Source organism: Nannospalax galili, unplaced genomic scaffold (assembly GCF_000622305.1).
Source record: "Nannospalax galili isolate Female #2095 unplaced genomic scaffold, S.galili_v1.0 scaffold751, whole genome shotgun sequence".
NCBI lineage: Eukaryota > Metazoa > Chordata > Mammalia > Rodentia > Spalacidae > Nannospalax > Nannospalax galili.
In genome coordinates this window covers 4,671,364-4,685,732 of record NW_008331125.1, presented here as the reverse complement: position 1 = coordinate 4,685,732, position 14,369 = coordinate 4,671,364, and the positions used below count along the sequence as shown (strand labels likewise).

The window sequence follows — 14,369 nt, the reverse complement described above, 5'->3', positions numbered from 1 at the left end:
CTAGTACACAGATGGATGGATATCTTTTAGGAAAAGGTATAAGTGACTGCTAAAGAAAAAACAAGCCAAGTTCATGAAAAATAACATAATATTATGTTACGGCAAAATATATATAGCACAGATGATATTTGAATGCCAGGGTTAGGACTTAAGAACAGGGAAAGGAACACACAAAATTGATTACGTGCCTAAGACATAGGAGTATGAGAGTCAGGGTTTAGAACTCCCTGCTCTAAAGTCTCATTCCCATATTGTGCCCAGGGTTTCCATAACCTATTCCAGAAGCTTGAGAGAACAGGCTAAATTTTTCTCTCACCCAAGCCTCTGTCATTTACCCTATGCCCACTGGAGGATCTTGCCTTTTTCTTTCTTTTTTTAATTAAATGGGTTCCATTATTTTCTAAACAAAAGTATAGGAATCTGTCATTGTCTCAAAGCAATTTACTCAGTAGCAACTAGCTTTAAGATTTTTTTTTTTAATGTTTGAAAAATATACTGTTTGCATGCTATGGTGGCTCACACCTTTAATCCTAGCAATCTGGAGGCAGAGGTGGTAGGATATCTGTAAACTGGAGTCCAGGCTGGTCTATATAGTGAGTTCTAGGCCTGCCAGGGTTACAGGGAGACCCTGTTTCAAATACATATTTCTTTACTATTCAAGTTCATATGTCATTGATCATTATATAAGTCCTGAATTCAAACTTTTGTTTTGACTGCTTCAACTAAGTCTAAGGTTGTTCACAATGGAGTAGAGCAACTATGCACTGTTTCACTTAGTGTTCATTGAAAATGCTATTCTTAATTTTTTTATTGTTTGATTAGACTTGTTAGATCTAAGCATGTTTTATTAACTTAATTTTAAATGTAAATTCAGCCTGAAAACTTTTGACACTTGCGCACATATTGAAGTTTGTATTCACTAGGATGGAAGTTGCTTTGATAAGTAGGATTGTCTTCACAAATATTATGTGAAAGCATATTAGTATAAATATGTGTACATGTTGTGCATAAATTCTTAGTCAGAAACATAAATTTCATTCCTAGTTCATAAAATCATATAAATAGGATATATTCCTAAGAATGGAGTGTTTTAAAGCAGTTTATTTTGAAGGCAAAACCATGTTTGATTACAAAGAATTTATCCAATAAATTAATATTTTATTTTATATTTCTAAGGATGTATATTTTTAAAGTATATCTTTCATGGCATCTATTCATAAACAAAGGTTTATTCAGCAATTAACAAAGAACTAAAGTAATTTATTAGGACCTGGAGAGATGGCTTAGAAGTTAAAAGCACTTACTGCATAAACATGGGGACCAGAGTTCAGATCCAGCACCCACATAACAGGCCAAAGCCAGCCATTGTCCCTCACATGCCTCTAATCCCAGCACTCACGGGGGCAGAGACAGTGGGATTGCTTGGACTTTCAGGCTTCCAGATTAGTTTAAAAAGCCTAAATTCCAGGTTTTAGGGTAAGGCAACAATAGAAAAGGATGCTCAGTGCCTTCTGCTGGCCTCTGCTCTTACACATACACACACACACACACACACACACACACACACACCACATGCACATGCACATACACCAATCATACTCCACATATACCATGTACATTCATATACACAAAAATTTAAATTAAAATAAAAAATAAGGTAGCTCAGTAAATAATCTTTCTGTGTTTCCATCTGTATGCAAGGAGCTGTGACTTGATTTTTTAATTATTTGAAGACCTTAAATGAAACTTGCAGACTGGAAAAATAGGAATGAAAAGTTAATTTTTGTGTGGTATGTATTCTTTAGTGGTACTCCTGATAACCAACCTGTCTTCTCCTATGCCAAACCTTACTGAGGTACACTTCAAAGCTTGTGAGGTACACATGTGAAAGGTTATACCTGTTCTATTTTGTACTTTAAATGATTGTTTTCCTTTCTTTACCTGTTGTCAATAAAAGAACATACTTACATCTTGGAATTAGATAAGGAATATATGAATAAGTATTTTAACTCTCAACCATTTTGAGAATTGATATGTAAACATACTTTATAGTTACTCATTATATTTGTATACGTGAATATAAACAACATCTTGAGTATTGGGGTGATGGCTTAATGGGTAAAGGGCCAGGGGTATCGCATGAAGACCTAAGCTCAGAGCCCCAGCACCAGCTATGGTGGTACACATGTGTAACCCCAGAACTAGGGAGGCAGAGACAGGTGGGTCTTTGGTGGTTGGTTAGCTAGCCTAGCCAAATCAATGATATATCTGAGACGGATTTGTAGCTGCCATGACCTCACTTGCTTGGTCGTGGTGTATGATCTTTTTCATGTGTTAATGGATTTGTTTCCATTTACTTTACTCAAGATCTCCCTATTCATTAAGAAATTTGCCTATCGTTTTTCTCCAACTTTTTCCTTTGCTTTTCTCTCTGCCTCTCCCCTTCTATGCTGCCACCGTTCTCCTTCAGCTGTGCACACAAACAGGGGAGAGAGACTTTAGAGCAGACAATCCTAAACCTGGAGTCTCACCTGACACCATAACTGAAACCCACTAGTTTATGGGGTTTACATTCTTCTTCACATTCTCTTGAGGAGGTTGTGACTCAGATGGGCCCCAGAATCCAACCCAATATACCCTGAGAACAAGAAGGCAGCAAGGTCTTGCCATCTCTTAAATACTTGATAAGAACCATGGATATTAATTTCCTTGGGCAGTTACAACACCTGTTGACACCTGACACACACACTGGTGAGTTTGAAGAAATCAATTTTTTATTAGTCATTAGTATTCTGAAAGAGTAATTGGTACTTTTTTTCTCTATATAGAATCTACATTTGTTCTATCAAAATTAATTTTGCATACTATGCTAAAAATTTAATTTTTAAAAATATTTTATTATTTTTATTTTATGTGTATGAGTGTGTTGCCTACACGTATGTGTGTGCACCTGTGTTGTGCAATGCCATGAAGGTCAGAAGAGGGCTTCGGATTCCCCTGGAGCTGGGGTTAAGGACGGTTTGTGGCCGTCATGTGGGTTCTGGGAATTGAACCTGGGTCCTCTGCAAGAGCAGTCAGTGCTCTTAACCGCTGAGCCATCTCTCCAGCTCCTGATGATCTAATTCTTTTACCATATGAAGTTATTGCCTGTAGTAACTACTATATTGTAAGTTAATTTAAAATGTTCATTTGGTCTTACAGGACAAACTATTCGAGAGAAAAGAATAGTAGAAACAGCCAACAAAAAAGAACTGGACTATGAAGTGGGAGATATCCCAACAGAATGGGAAGGTAAGTGTCTGCTTCCAATAGGATTTTCTGGGATGCAAATTGTTTAACAATATACAAAATTAGTAACAGTACATAAGATTACTTCTTGTAAACTTTTTTACAACTTTTTAACATTGCATTTCTTTGGAATTTGTAAAAGTGACAAAGTAAGGGAGCACATGCATAGCAAAAAGAACTGGGAAGCATTCGCAGGACTGAGGTCAGGGTGAGGCAAACAAGCTCCTAAGGTGCAAAAGCTGAGGATCACTTGTATGTGATCCTGTGCTTGCACAGCCCCAGATCAGAGTCCTTTTTCTAGCATTCGCTAACCTCATGAACTTGCGGAAGTGACATGTTTTTGGTTTTAGTTTTCTTTTTTTACAAATTGTGGAGGGTACTTCTTAGATACTGTCTTGGAATATTTATTTAACTCAGAATGACCCTGTTAATGACCTCATTTTCAGAGAAGGATGGATAGGTGATCACTATCATAAGACAAAAATTAAGATAAAAAGCTGGATATAGTGGCTCACACTTGTGTTCCTAGTGCTTCAGAGCGGATACAGGAGAATTGCCTCAACTTCGAAGCCAGTCTGGCCTACAGTATGAAACTCAGTCTCAAAAACCAAACCAAACAAACAAACAAAGCAAATAAACAACAACAGGTGGGATGGGGGTTGCTAGAGAGATAGCTCACTGGTTAATAGCACATTCTGTTCTTCCAGAGAGCCTGAGTTCAGTTCCCATCACCCATGGCAGACAGCTTCTGAGCTGCCTGTAACTCCAGCCCCAGGGGATTGATCTAACACTTTCTTCTGGCCTCCATGGGTACCTGCACTCACATGCACATACCCCTATACACATACACATAAATAAAAGTAATAAAAATAAATCTTTTAAAAATGTTAAAAGACCAAAGGGGAATAAAACAACAGCAGTTTGTCTCTCCTTGTGACCAGAACATTAGTATACGAACTTGATAGTTTCTAAGTAGTCATCTTCAATGTGCCATAAAAGATTTTGTTACAGAAAAGGCCAGTCTACAAAAAAACCTGAAACCAACTTGAAAAGAGTAGTATATAGGGAGGCAGAGCATTCACCAAGCTTGCAGCAGCTTTCCAGTTCCCAGCTCAATTTCTCTTTTAATGAAGTTTAGCTGCAAGTCTGAGTTCTAGGTGGTACCTCATAAACTAAATCTCTCCTTTTCTGCTTACCGGTTCTCTGTGTAGTGCCTGGCACATTAGAAGTGCTCAGTAAATCATTTGCTTAATATATGAAATCTAGCTTGAGTTAGCCTTCATTATTTGCAATTAAAAGAACCTTAACCAGGGCTGGAGAAACGGCTCAGTGGGTAAGAGTTCTTGCGTACAAGCCTGAGGATCTGAGTTTGGCTCCCAGCTCCCACACAAAGAGCCCAGTACAGTGGTGCTAGATGGCTTCAAGTGTCAACTTGACACACCTGGGAAGAGGAAACCTCAACTGGGGAATTTCCTTTAACAAACTGGCCTCTGGCCATGATTGTGAGGCATGCATTTCCTGGATTGTTGAGTGATGTAGGAGGGCCCAGCCCACTGTGAGTGGTGCCACCCCTGAGCAGATGGTCCTAGGTTGTATAAGGAAAGCAGGCTGAGCATAGGCCAGAGGAGCAAGCCAGTAAGCAGCATTCCTCCATGGTCTGTGCTTTAGCTCCTGCCTCCAGGTTCCTGCTCTGCTTAAGTTCCTGCCTTGACTTCCCTCAGTGATGGACTGTCACTTGGAAGAGTAAGATGAAATAAACCCTTTCTTCTCCTAGTTGGTTTTGGTCAGTGTTTTATCACGGCAACAGAGAAGCAAACTAGGACAAGTAGCATGTGCACGTATAGCCCCAGTGCTATCTGAGGTGGAGACAGGAGGCTCGCTGCAGTGCTCTGGCCACTAGCCTAGCTCCAGGTTCAGTGAAAGACTCTGTCTTGAGGAAGCAAGGCAGAGTGTAACAGAGCAGGACACCTAACATGCTTCTCTGGCCTCTGTAAGTGCATGCATGTGCATGCACCACCCCACACAAGTGTGCATCACACATAGCACATTCATACATTCATACATTAAAAAAGACTGACATGCCAATGCCTGTCTTATATATTGCTTAACATGTGCAAGTGTTGCCTGTAGTAAGCCCTTGATCTATAGTCATTATGTTTGATCATTACAATGATTCTATAAAGCCAACACTATATTTTATTCATATTTAATATATAGAGTATCTAAAGTTTAGGGGTACTGCCTGTACTCTAGAGATACTACTTCTTGGTGGGCAGAGCATGATGACTTACCTATAGGCACACTGTTCCATGTATGGCAGAATGTGCCTGTAAATAGCATTTCAGTGAAAATGACTTTTCCATTTCTGCTCACAGCTTTGAAAATACTAAAACTGTGAGAAAAGAGCATAAATATTGGTAGATAATGGAGGGATTCCCCCCCCTTAAGAAATGCAGCCTATAAATTGGCCAAGTTCTGAGAGGAATAATTGAGCTTTCTTATTTTAACAGACTGTCCAATGCTATAAACTACATTTGCAAATCTCAAATAATGCTTGTGCCTCCTTATGATCCTATTTTGTCATTTTTCCCAATAATAGGATAGAATTAAAATGTTTATAGAAATAAATTAAATTATAAATAAAAAATAAGTAATGGCTCATTTTTTAGCCTTTGAGATTTTCAGAGAATTAGAATGAAGTTTTAATGCTTTTTATGACTCTGTCCAGATCTAGTAATTCAGCATGACTCCCCCATGGGGCATACTCTTAAAACAAATGTATCAACCAAGTACTGAAGCAGAGGTATGTTTACAGTGATACTCATCAATCAAATATGAAAAATAAGAACCTTGAAAAAAATAAATTAAAATATTAACAAACCTACACAGCACAATGTACGGAGAAGGAAAAACAGTTAAAGTAATTGTTATCAGCACCCAATGAACCTATTTTTAGATCCAGATAAAATTTGATATTTTTAATAATATTAGAATTCTGGTACCTACAGGTTGCCTATTATCATACAATATGGATTAAACAGTGCAACTTTTTGTTTATTTAGTAAGCATCTATCGAATTCATAGAACTTACATTCCCAGATGAGAGCCGGATAAACCAGATAAAGCATTAATGTATGCAATATGCTAATAGTCATAGAAAATGAAACAGGAGAAGTGCAAATAGAGTATTTGGAAAGCTTTTGCAGTTTAATTAATATTTAGAAAAGGCCTTGCTGAGATGATTTTTGCATAGACCTAAGAAAGATCCAGCTGTACCTATAACCAACAGAGGAGTATTGCCAAAGCAGGTTTAAGTTCCTGAGGCCAAAACCTGCTCTGGTCCGTTGTGACTGGGGTCGAGCCAGAGAGAAAGTGATAGGAGGGAAGCTAAGAGTGAGGCACAATCTTCTGGGCCTGTGGCTGTTATGAGGCCTCAGTCTTTGCTGTGAGTGCCACTGGAAGAGTTTGAGGAGTAGTCACATCCTGAGCTGCAGTTAACAGGATCAACTCTGGCTGCTAATTCGAGGAAGTGGGGGGTGGGTCTCCAAACGTGTGGAGACGGGATGCTTTTCTAATACCTAAAGCAGAGGGTAGTTGTGAATTGGAGCTGTAGGAATGGAAAGAAGTGCTTGCATTCTGAGTCAGCATAAAAGTAGAGCTGATGGAATTTGCTGATACTAGGGGTGGTGTGTGTGAGGAGAGCAGTTATTGGTAACCCCTAAGCCTTTTGGTCTCATCAGGAAAAAATGAAGTGGCTGTTAACTGTGGCAGAGAGCAGCAGCAATTAGGAGAGGAAATGAAAGCAGTTTTGTAAATAGAAAGTTTGAGGTTCCCATCTGATGTTCAAGTAGAGATGTTAACTTGAGTCAAGTTAGTGGAAATTTCTAGGTTGCAAGTAAGATTTGGGAGTTACAAACAAATGCTATCTAAATTTGTGAGGCAGGATGAGCTCACAGAGGGGCAGTGAGTGTGAATAGAAAGTGAGAAGTTCAGGGTCTGAACCAGCCCTATGCCCCTCAAATGCTTAGAACAGTGGCGTGGGCAGGAAATTGGGAGAAGCCAGTTATCAAGAAGGAAGATTGGCCGGCATTCAGGAGGGAGAGGCAGGCTGATCTCAGTGAGTTCAAGGCCAGCCTGGTCTACATAGTAAGTTCCAGGCCATCTGGGGCTGCAGGGAGAACCTGTTTCAAAAATACCAACCCCCCAAAGGGAAGATTTGATTGGCAGTGTCAGACAAGGGCTGAAAAATAGCTACTTGCATTAAGATCAGAGAGTCACTAGTAATCCTGACAAAAATAGTTTTGTAGAGTGATAGAGAAAAAGAAAGACTTTGAAAAGAACAGATAGTGTTCATGAAGAGTTTATCTGTAAAGAAAATTAAGGGTTATGAGATAATACCTGGAGAGGAAAGTGCAGTGGGGAGAGGAATTCATTCTAGCTGTTTGAAGATAGCAGAATTTTGTGGTAGTGATCAGAAAGACCCAACCCAAAAGAACGCATCTGTAAGTTGAGAATCCTTGAGAAAATGAGGTGGACAAAATCTGGGATATAGGTGGAAGAGCCTGGAAATTCATCAATAGCAATCGTAGACAAGCAGATGTGATGATGAGGATTTGTGTAAATCCCCTGGTTCCTCCAGTTGAGACAGTGCTTAAAACCTTTCCAAGGGTAAGCAACAGCTAAGTCAAGTTTTGAACCCAAATTGTCTGTCTTCTAGGTCTCTAACTTTGGCCTTTTGCAGAACCAGAGATAGAATTTAGGGATTTACACATGCAAGGCAAGGGCTGTACCACCGAGCTGTAGCCCCAGCTCATTCACTCACTCACTATATTATATTGCACTGTATTACATATTATAACCTACCTCCTTAATAACTCAGCCAATACCTACTTTTTCAAGTTTACGGTTAGATATCAATTCTCTTGGGAAGTTTTCTCTGATCCCACTCTCAATCCCTAGTACTAGGGCAAGATATTTCTTTTGTTGTTTTCATTCACTGTGCCTTCCTCAGTTGTAACACTTAACGCCCTCTAGCAAATTCCTTGTTTTCTTTCCTGCCTCTTCCTCCTCCTGGACGTGAAGATTCTTTAGGGTAAAGATCTCATTTGTTCATCACTGTATTCCCCAGGCTTAGCCCAACACTTTACATATATTAGGATCGCTCCTGTGATTATTCTTCTTCTGTGTAACATTTTAGCACACAATCCAGGTATTATGTGAATGCAGGCTGTTGTGCACCCATCAACACTGTCCAGCTTCACAATGTTTTTCAACTTCCCAAATTGAAACTCCTCCCTTTAATAAATAACTAACCACTTTCTCCTTCCCCTAGTCCCTGAACCATCTTTCAACTTTTTGTTCCTATGAATTTGACTGCTCTAGACATGCCATGTTAAGAGAATTTTATAAAAAATTGACCCTTTGTGTTTGGCTTATTTATTTGAGTTAGCATAATGTAATCCTTGTTCATCTATGTCATAGCATATATCAGAATTCTGTTTCTTTTTCAGGCTGAATTGCGTATTCCGTTATATATTCCATGTGTATATATACACACATAAGCACACAATTTCTTTATCCATTCATCAAACTCTGGACCCTTGAGTTGCTTTCATCTTTTGGTTATTGTGAATAATGTTCTATAAATGTACATAGACAAACATCCGTAGTTTTAAACCAACCTAACTGTAAATAGTTGAAATAAATTTAAATAGTCTGAACAAATCATGTGAAAGCAGAAGTTGTCAGAATGATATAAAAGACAATTATATCTAACAATCCTACCTAATTGGCATTTAGGAAACACTCTCTGAGCAATTACAAAATGTTTTATTTTTTTTCCCAATGTAGATCACACATTCTCTAAAAATGTAGGAGATACTCATTTTATGAGGCCCCATTTATCCTATTTACCAATTCTGACAGAAATAATAGAGATGATAATGCTACAGACTAGTATCCCACATAATCACTGACACAGTGTTGGCAACCTAAATCTGCAATATATCAAAAAGTAAGTCAGATGTGGTAGTGTGCACCTGTAATCCCAGCTACTTGGGAGGCTATTATGGGCTACTCAGGATTGTGAGTTCAGGGCCAGTCTGGCAACTTAATGAGACCTGTTTTGAAATAAATAGACTGGGGAATATCAGTGCTAGAGTATTTGCCTAGCATATGCAAGATTCTGGATTTATTCCCTAGTACCAATACACTGAGAGACAGAGACAGAGATGAGGGAGGGGGAGGGAGGGAGGGAGGGAGAGAGAGAGAGAGAGAGAGAATTATATCATCATAATCACAAGTCATTTATAATAGTAATACAGGTTGGTTTGACATTAGAAATGGGAAGATGGCTGAGTGAGTAAAATGCTTGCTGTACAAGCGTTCAGATCCCCAAAACCCATGTGAAAGTCAAGTGTGGCAGCACACACCTATAACCCAGTGCTAGGAGGCAAAGACAGGAGGATTCCTAGGGCTCACTGGCTAGCCAGTCTAACCAATCAGTGAGCTTCAGGCTCTGTGAGAAACCCTGTCTTCCAAAACAAGCCTGGGAGATGGCTCAAAAAATAAAGATGCTTGCTACCAAGGCTGACAGCCTGAGTTCAATCCCCAGACCCCACATGGTGAAAAGAGAGAACTGACTCTAGCAAGCTATCTTCTAATCTGCATGTTGTGTGCCATGGTGTGCTCACAGGCTCACACATGGGTTCATGCATAAATAGATAAATAAATTATTAACAAAAATTTTTTATACTTTATGTATATAAGTGTATTGCCTGTGTGTATATAAGTGCACCTGTGTCATGCAATGCCCACAGAAGTCAGAATGGGGTGTCAGATCCCCTGGAACTGGAGTTACAAATGGTTGTTAGCCACCATGGCCACCGTGTGGGTGCTGGGAACTGAACCCAGAACCTCTGCAAGAGCAGCCAGTGCTCTTAACCATTAAGCCATCTCTCCAGCCTCATAAATATGTTTTATAAAAAAGAAAATCGTCGGGCATGGTGGCGCTCACCTTTAATCCCAGCACTTGGGAGGCAGAGGCAGGCAGATCCCTGTGAGTTCAAGGCCAGCCTGGTCTACATAGTGAGTTCCAGGACAGGGGGGGCTACAGGGAGACCCTGTCTCAAAAAGACGAAAAAAAAAAAAAAAAAAAAAACAAAATAAATAATAAAAAAAAAAAAAAAAAAAAAAAAAAAAAAAAAAAAATCAAGTTAATTCAAGTTGGCCAGGAATTAAAAAGCTGACAAAATTCAACATGTTTCAAAATTTTATAAATTTAGCGTAGAAAAGAAGCTCTATAACCTGGATATCTTATTTCCCTATTTCCATTTCACAGCATCTTGAAAGAAATCATAACCAGTACAACAAAGCAATAAAAAATTAAATGGATATAGATTAAAAATTAAAAAAAAACTATTCACAGGTAATATGACTAAATATGCACGATCTACAAACTGGGTAAAATTAATGGATTTAGTGTCTTCAAGATATAAAGGCAAGATGCTAAAATCAGCTATACGTTTTAGAGCCAATCAGTTGCTAAGTGCCATTTAAAAACTCTCACATTTAAAATAAAACATATTTAGAGATATATTTACAAAAATATGTCCAAGACCTACCTGTACATAGAAAAAATGTAACACATTACTGAAGACACATGGAGAGATTTGTGGTTTTCAAGGATCAGAAGAGTCAGTGTTCAAAAGTATTATTTCTCCTCACACTGTTCCGTAAAGTTATTATATCCTAGTCAGAATACACAGCACTGCAGTCCTTTTGTGTGTTGGTTGGGGTGGGAATAGAACTCTGGCCATGTAACCTAAACTGGCTTTGAAGTCAAGGCTATCCTCCTACCTTAGCCTCATCCTCAGCCTCAGCCTCCTCCTGTGTGCTGGGATACAGGCTTGTGCCTCTATACCCATCTCTCCAGGCATTTTGAAAATTGATATGCTGATTCTAACTCATGCAATGAACCTAAAATTCCTAAAACTTTTTTTGAAAAATAATAAAATTGGGAGATTAGACAATATATATCTGTTTTTATCAAGAGAGTTTACTGCTGAGAAACATTAGAATCTAAGAATGGACAAAAAAACCTGACATTTCACCATTGTAAATTTCCTCAATCTTTCATAAGTTTCTGGCCAGAATATAAAATGGTTCAACAGCTTTGGAAAATAATATATGAGTTCTTTATTATTTTAGGCATAGACTTAAACCTTCAACTTAGAAATTCTGCTAGGTATTTACCCAGAGATGTAAAAACATATGTCTGTCTACCCAAATACTCATATCCAGATTCCCTATAGAAGCTTCACTTATGTGATTAGTGAGTAGATAAACAAATTGTGGTGTTTCCGTGCAATAGAGTACAGCACAGCAACTGAAGAATGAACTGATGTGTTTGTTGTTTGTTCTGTTGCTGTGTATCAGTATTACCAAAAATTAGCAGCTCCAAACAGCACATGTTAATTATCCCAAAATTTATGTGAGTCAGGAGCCCAGGCACAGCCTAGCTGGATTCTCTAAGTAGACTCTTGTAAGACTGTAATCAAGATGCCAGCCAGGCAAAGATCTACCTTCCCACTTGGGAAGTTATAGGGCTAAGAGCTTCAGTTTTTACTGGGTGTTGGAGAAGCCATCCTGAATCCTAAAGGTCACCGGCAGTTTCTTGGCACATGGGGCTTTCCAGCATGGCTGTTCCCCAACCCCTACCCTGCCCCCCCATAGTGAGCAAGTTGAGTTCAATGCTGCATTCTTCTGTAATATAATCATGCAGTCACAGACCTCTCATCACTTTTGCATGTCCTCAGTTCACAGTAAATCATGGTTCTATCCTCATGTAGAGGCACAAGTAAATGTAAAATTCCATTTATATGGAATTACCTACTGCCTGGGGCTGTCTATGGATGTTTTCTTGTAAAGCAGACAATGGAGAACTTCAGGAGGCAATGGAAATGTTGTGATATTTCTCACAGAGTTGTATACATTTGTCAGTTCTTGCAAAATTTCACATTTAACATGCTTCACTGTAAGGCATGTCAATTAAATCTCGGTAAAGTTGATTAAAAGAATGGTAACAATTTTATGATGTAAGCATCATGAAAATTTCTAAGTTAAATATGCCAACTTAATCTAATAATATCCTTAAGATATTCATAAAGTTCAGCAATAAAAAAAACTCATTTCATAGTATATCTTTTGAAGAATTTTCACACTTGAAAATTTTATTTTTCTTTGTAAAGTGTTGCTAACACTCAGAACTGGCAAAGATCTTTTTCTTTTTTTTAATATAATACTTTATTATAGTCTCTTCCTTAAGGGAAGTAAATACACATTTCTACTGTGATATATTTTGGATGCAAACAGTTGATAACTTCATTTGCCATAGACTGTTGACAGTTTTTCTAAAAGTGCATTGAACATTCTTAGTGCTATGGAGATCTGAAGAAGGTAGGCTTCATGAAGTATTCTCCTGCCTGCTTGTTTTAGTCTCTCTGCAGGATTAATGGGAGCCTTAAATTGTATGTTCACTTTTCTACTCATTATAGTTTGTTATATGCCAATAGAAATATTAAAACTCAATGAAAACTTCATGCATACTGATGAGCATGCAAATGAGCACTGATAAAAGCCTGCTAGGATCTTAAGGCACAAATTCAATTATCTTGCTAAATTCTCTCTAAACAATGGTGACATTATAATGAGGACCAATATACCTTACAGATACATTACCAATAGCAAAGGCATTGTATGATTTATGTTTTGGTAGAGATTTTGCTTCAAATTCTTTGAATTAAAAGAATCCTGATTTAATAGTAATGCTTTTTTAGCAAGCATTTTAAAAATATTTGTTTGTTTATTTACTTATTTATGTGTATGAGAGTTTTGCTTGCATGTATGTAATACCCATAGAGGCCAAAAGGTTTTGCCATGTGGGTCCTGGGAACTGAACCTGGGTTCTTTGCAAAAGCAGCCAGTGCTCTTAACCACTGAGCCATCTCTCCAGCCCCTAATATTAATGTTGTTTCCAGTCTTGCTTTCTCCTGAACTTTGCCAGCTTGTATCAGGACATTTCTGTGTTACTTGTAGTAGTTGAGGCAGCAGTGATTTTATGAGTGATCACACTGAATATCTCCAGCTGTAGCCATCACTGGATATGTAACAAAGAGTCATCAGCCAGAGCCATCAGCCATCATCTCAAGATGTTTTAAGTGTCTGGTTATTGTTGAATCATAAATATATAAGCTTATTTCAGCAGTTGCATTTATACATCTGTGTAAAACAAAGATCATTAATTGATCATTTAAAACGAAGCTAAAGGAAGCCCTATATCTTGTCTTAGAGAATAATTGCTATGCCAGGAACTAGCTGCTACTTGGTGCACTCAGCATCTGGGTTCAGTTATATCTTACATTTATGAATGGATATTGTAAACTTAAACCCAGCAAACATTACAAAACATATGCTTCAATAAAATCTGATTTATAGACACTGAAATTTTGAATTTCATGGAATTTTCATATGTCATAAAATGTTCTTCTGATTTTTTTTTTTTTTTTAATATTTAAAGATGTAAAACAAGGGCTGGAGAGATGGCTCAGCAGTTAAAAGCTCTGGCTGCTCTTGCAGAGGACCCAGATTGGATTCTCAGTGCCCACATGACAGCTGACAGCTGTCCTTAACTCCAGTTCCAGGGGATCTGACACTCTCTTCTGGCCTCCATGGGCATTGCATTACCTGAGTGTACTTACATGCAGGCAAAACACTCATATGCATAAAAAAATATTTAAAAAGAAGATATAAAATAAGCAGTATTTTCCCCAGTGTCTTTACCTACATTAGAACTTTTCTAAAATGAGGACTAGGATGTAGCTTAGAGGTACAGGACCTGCCTAGCATACACAAAGCCCTTAGTTTAATCCCCAAGTACTGAATAAAGAAAAGGGACTTTTAGGGGCTGGAGAGATGGTTCAGCAGTTAAGAACACTGGCTGTTCTTGCAGAAGACCCGGATTTGAATCCCAGCACCCACATGGCAGCTAACAAACTGTCCATAACTCCAGTTCCAGGGGATGG

At 38.3% G+C, this 14,369-nt stretch overlaps 1 protein-coding gene across 2 annotated transcripts in view; it reads left to right on the top strand.

The window, feature by feature from the left end:
• Ndufaf2 (NADH:ubiquinone oxidoreductase complex assembly factor 2) overlaps positions 1-14,369 on the top strand; it is a 133,885-nt gene that overhangs the window by 85,048 nt on the left and 34,468 nt on the right. For both annotated transcript variants that reach the window (XM_008821454.2, XM_008856372.2), the window contains one exon: positions 3,202-3,291. In XM_008821454.2, the coding sequence (XP_008819676.1) occupies positions 3,202-3,291 (90 nt within the window). The remainder of the gene's footprint in view (positions 1-3,201; positions 3,292-14,369) is intronic.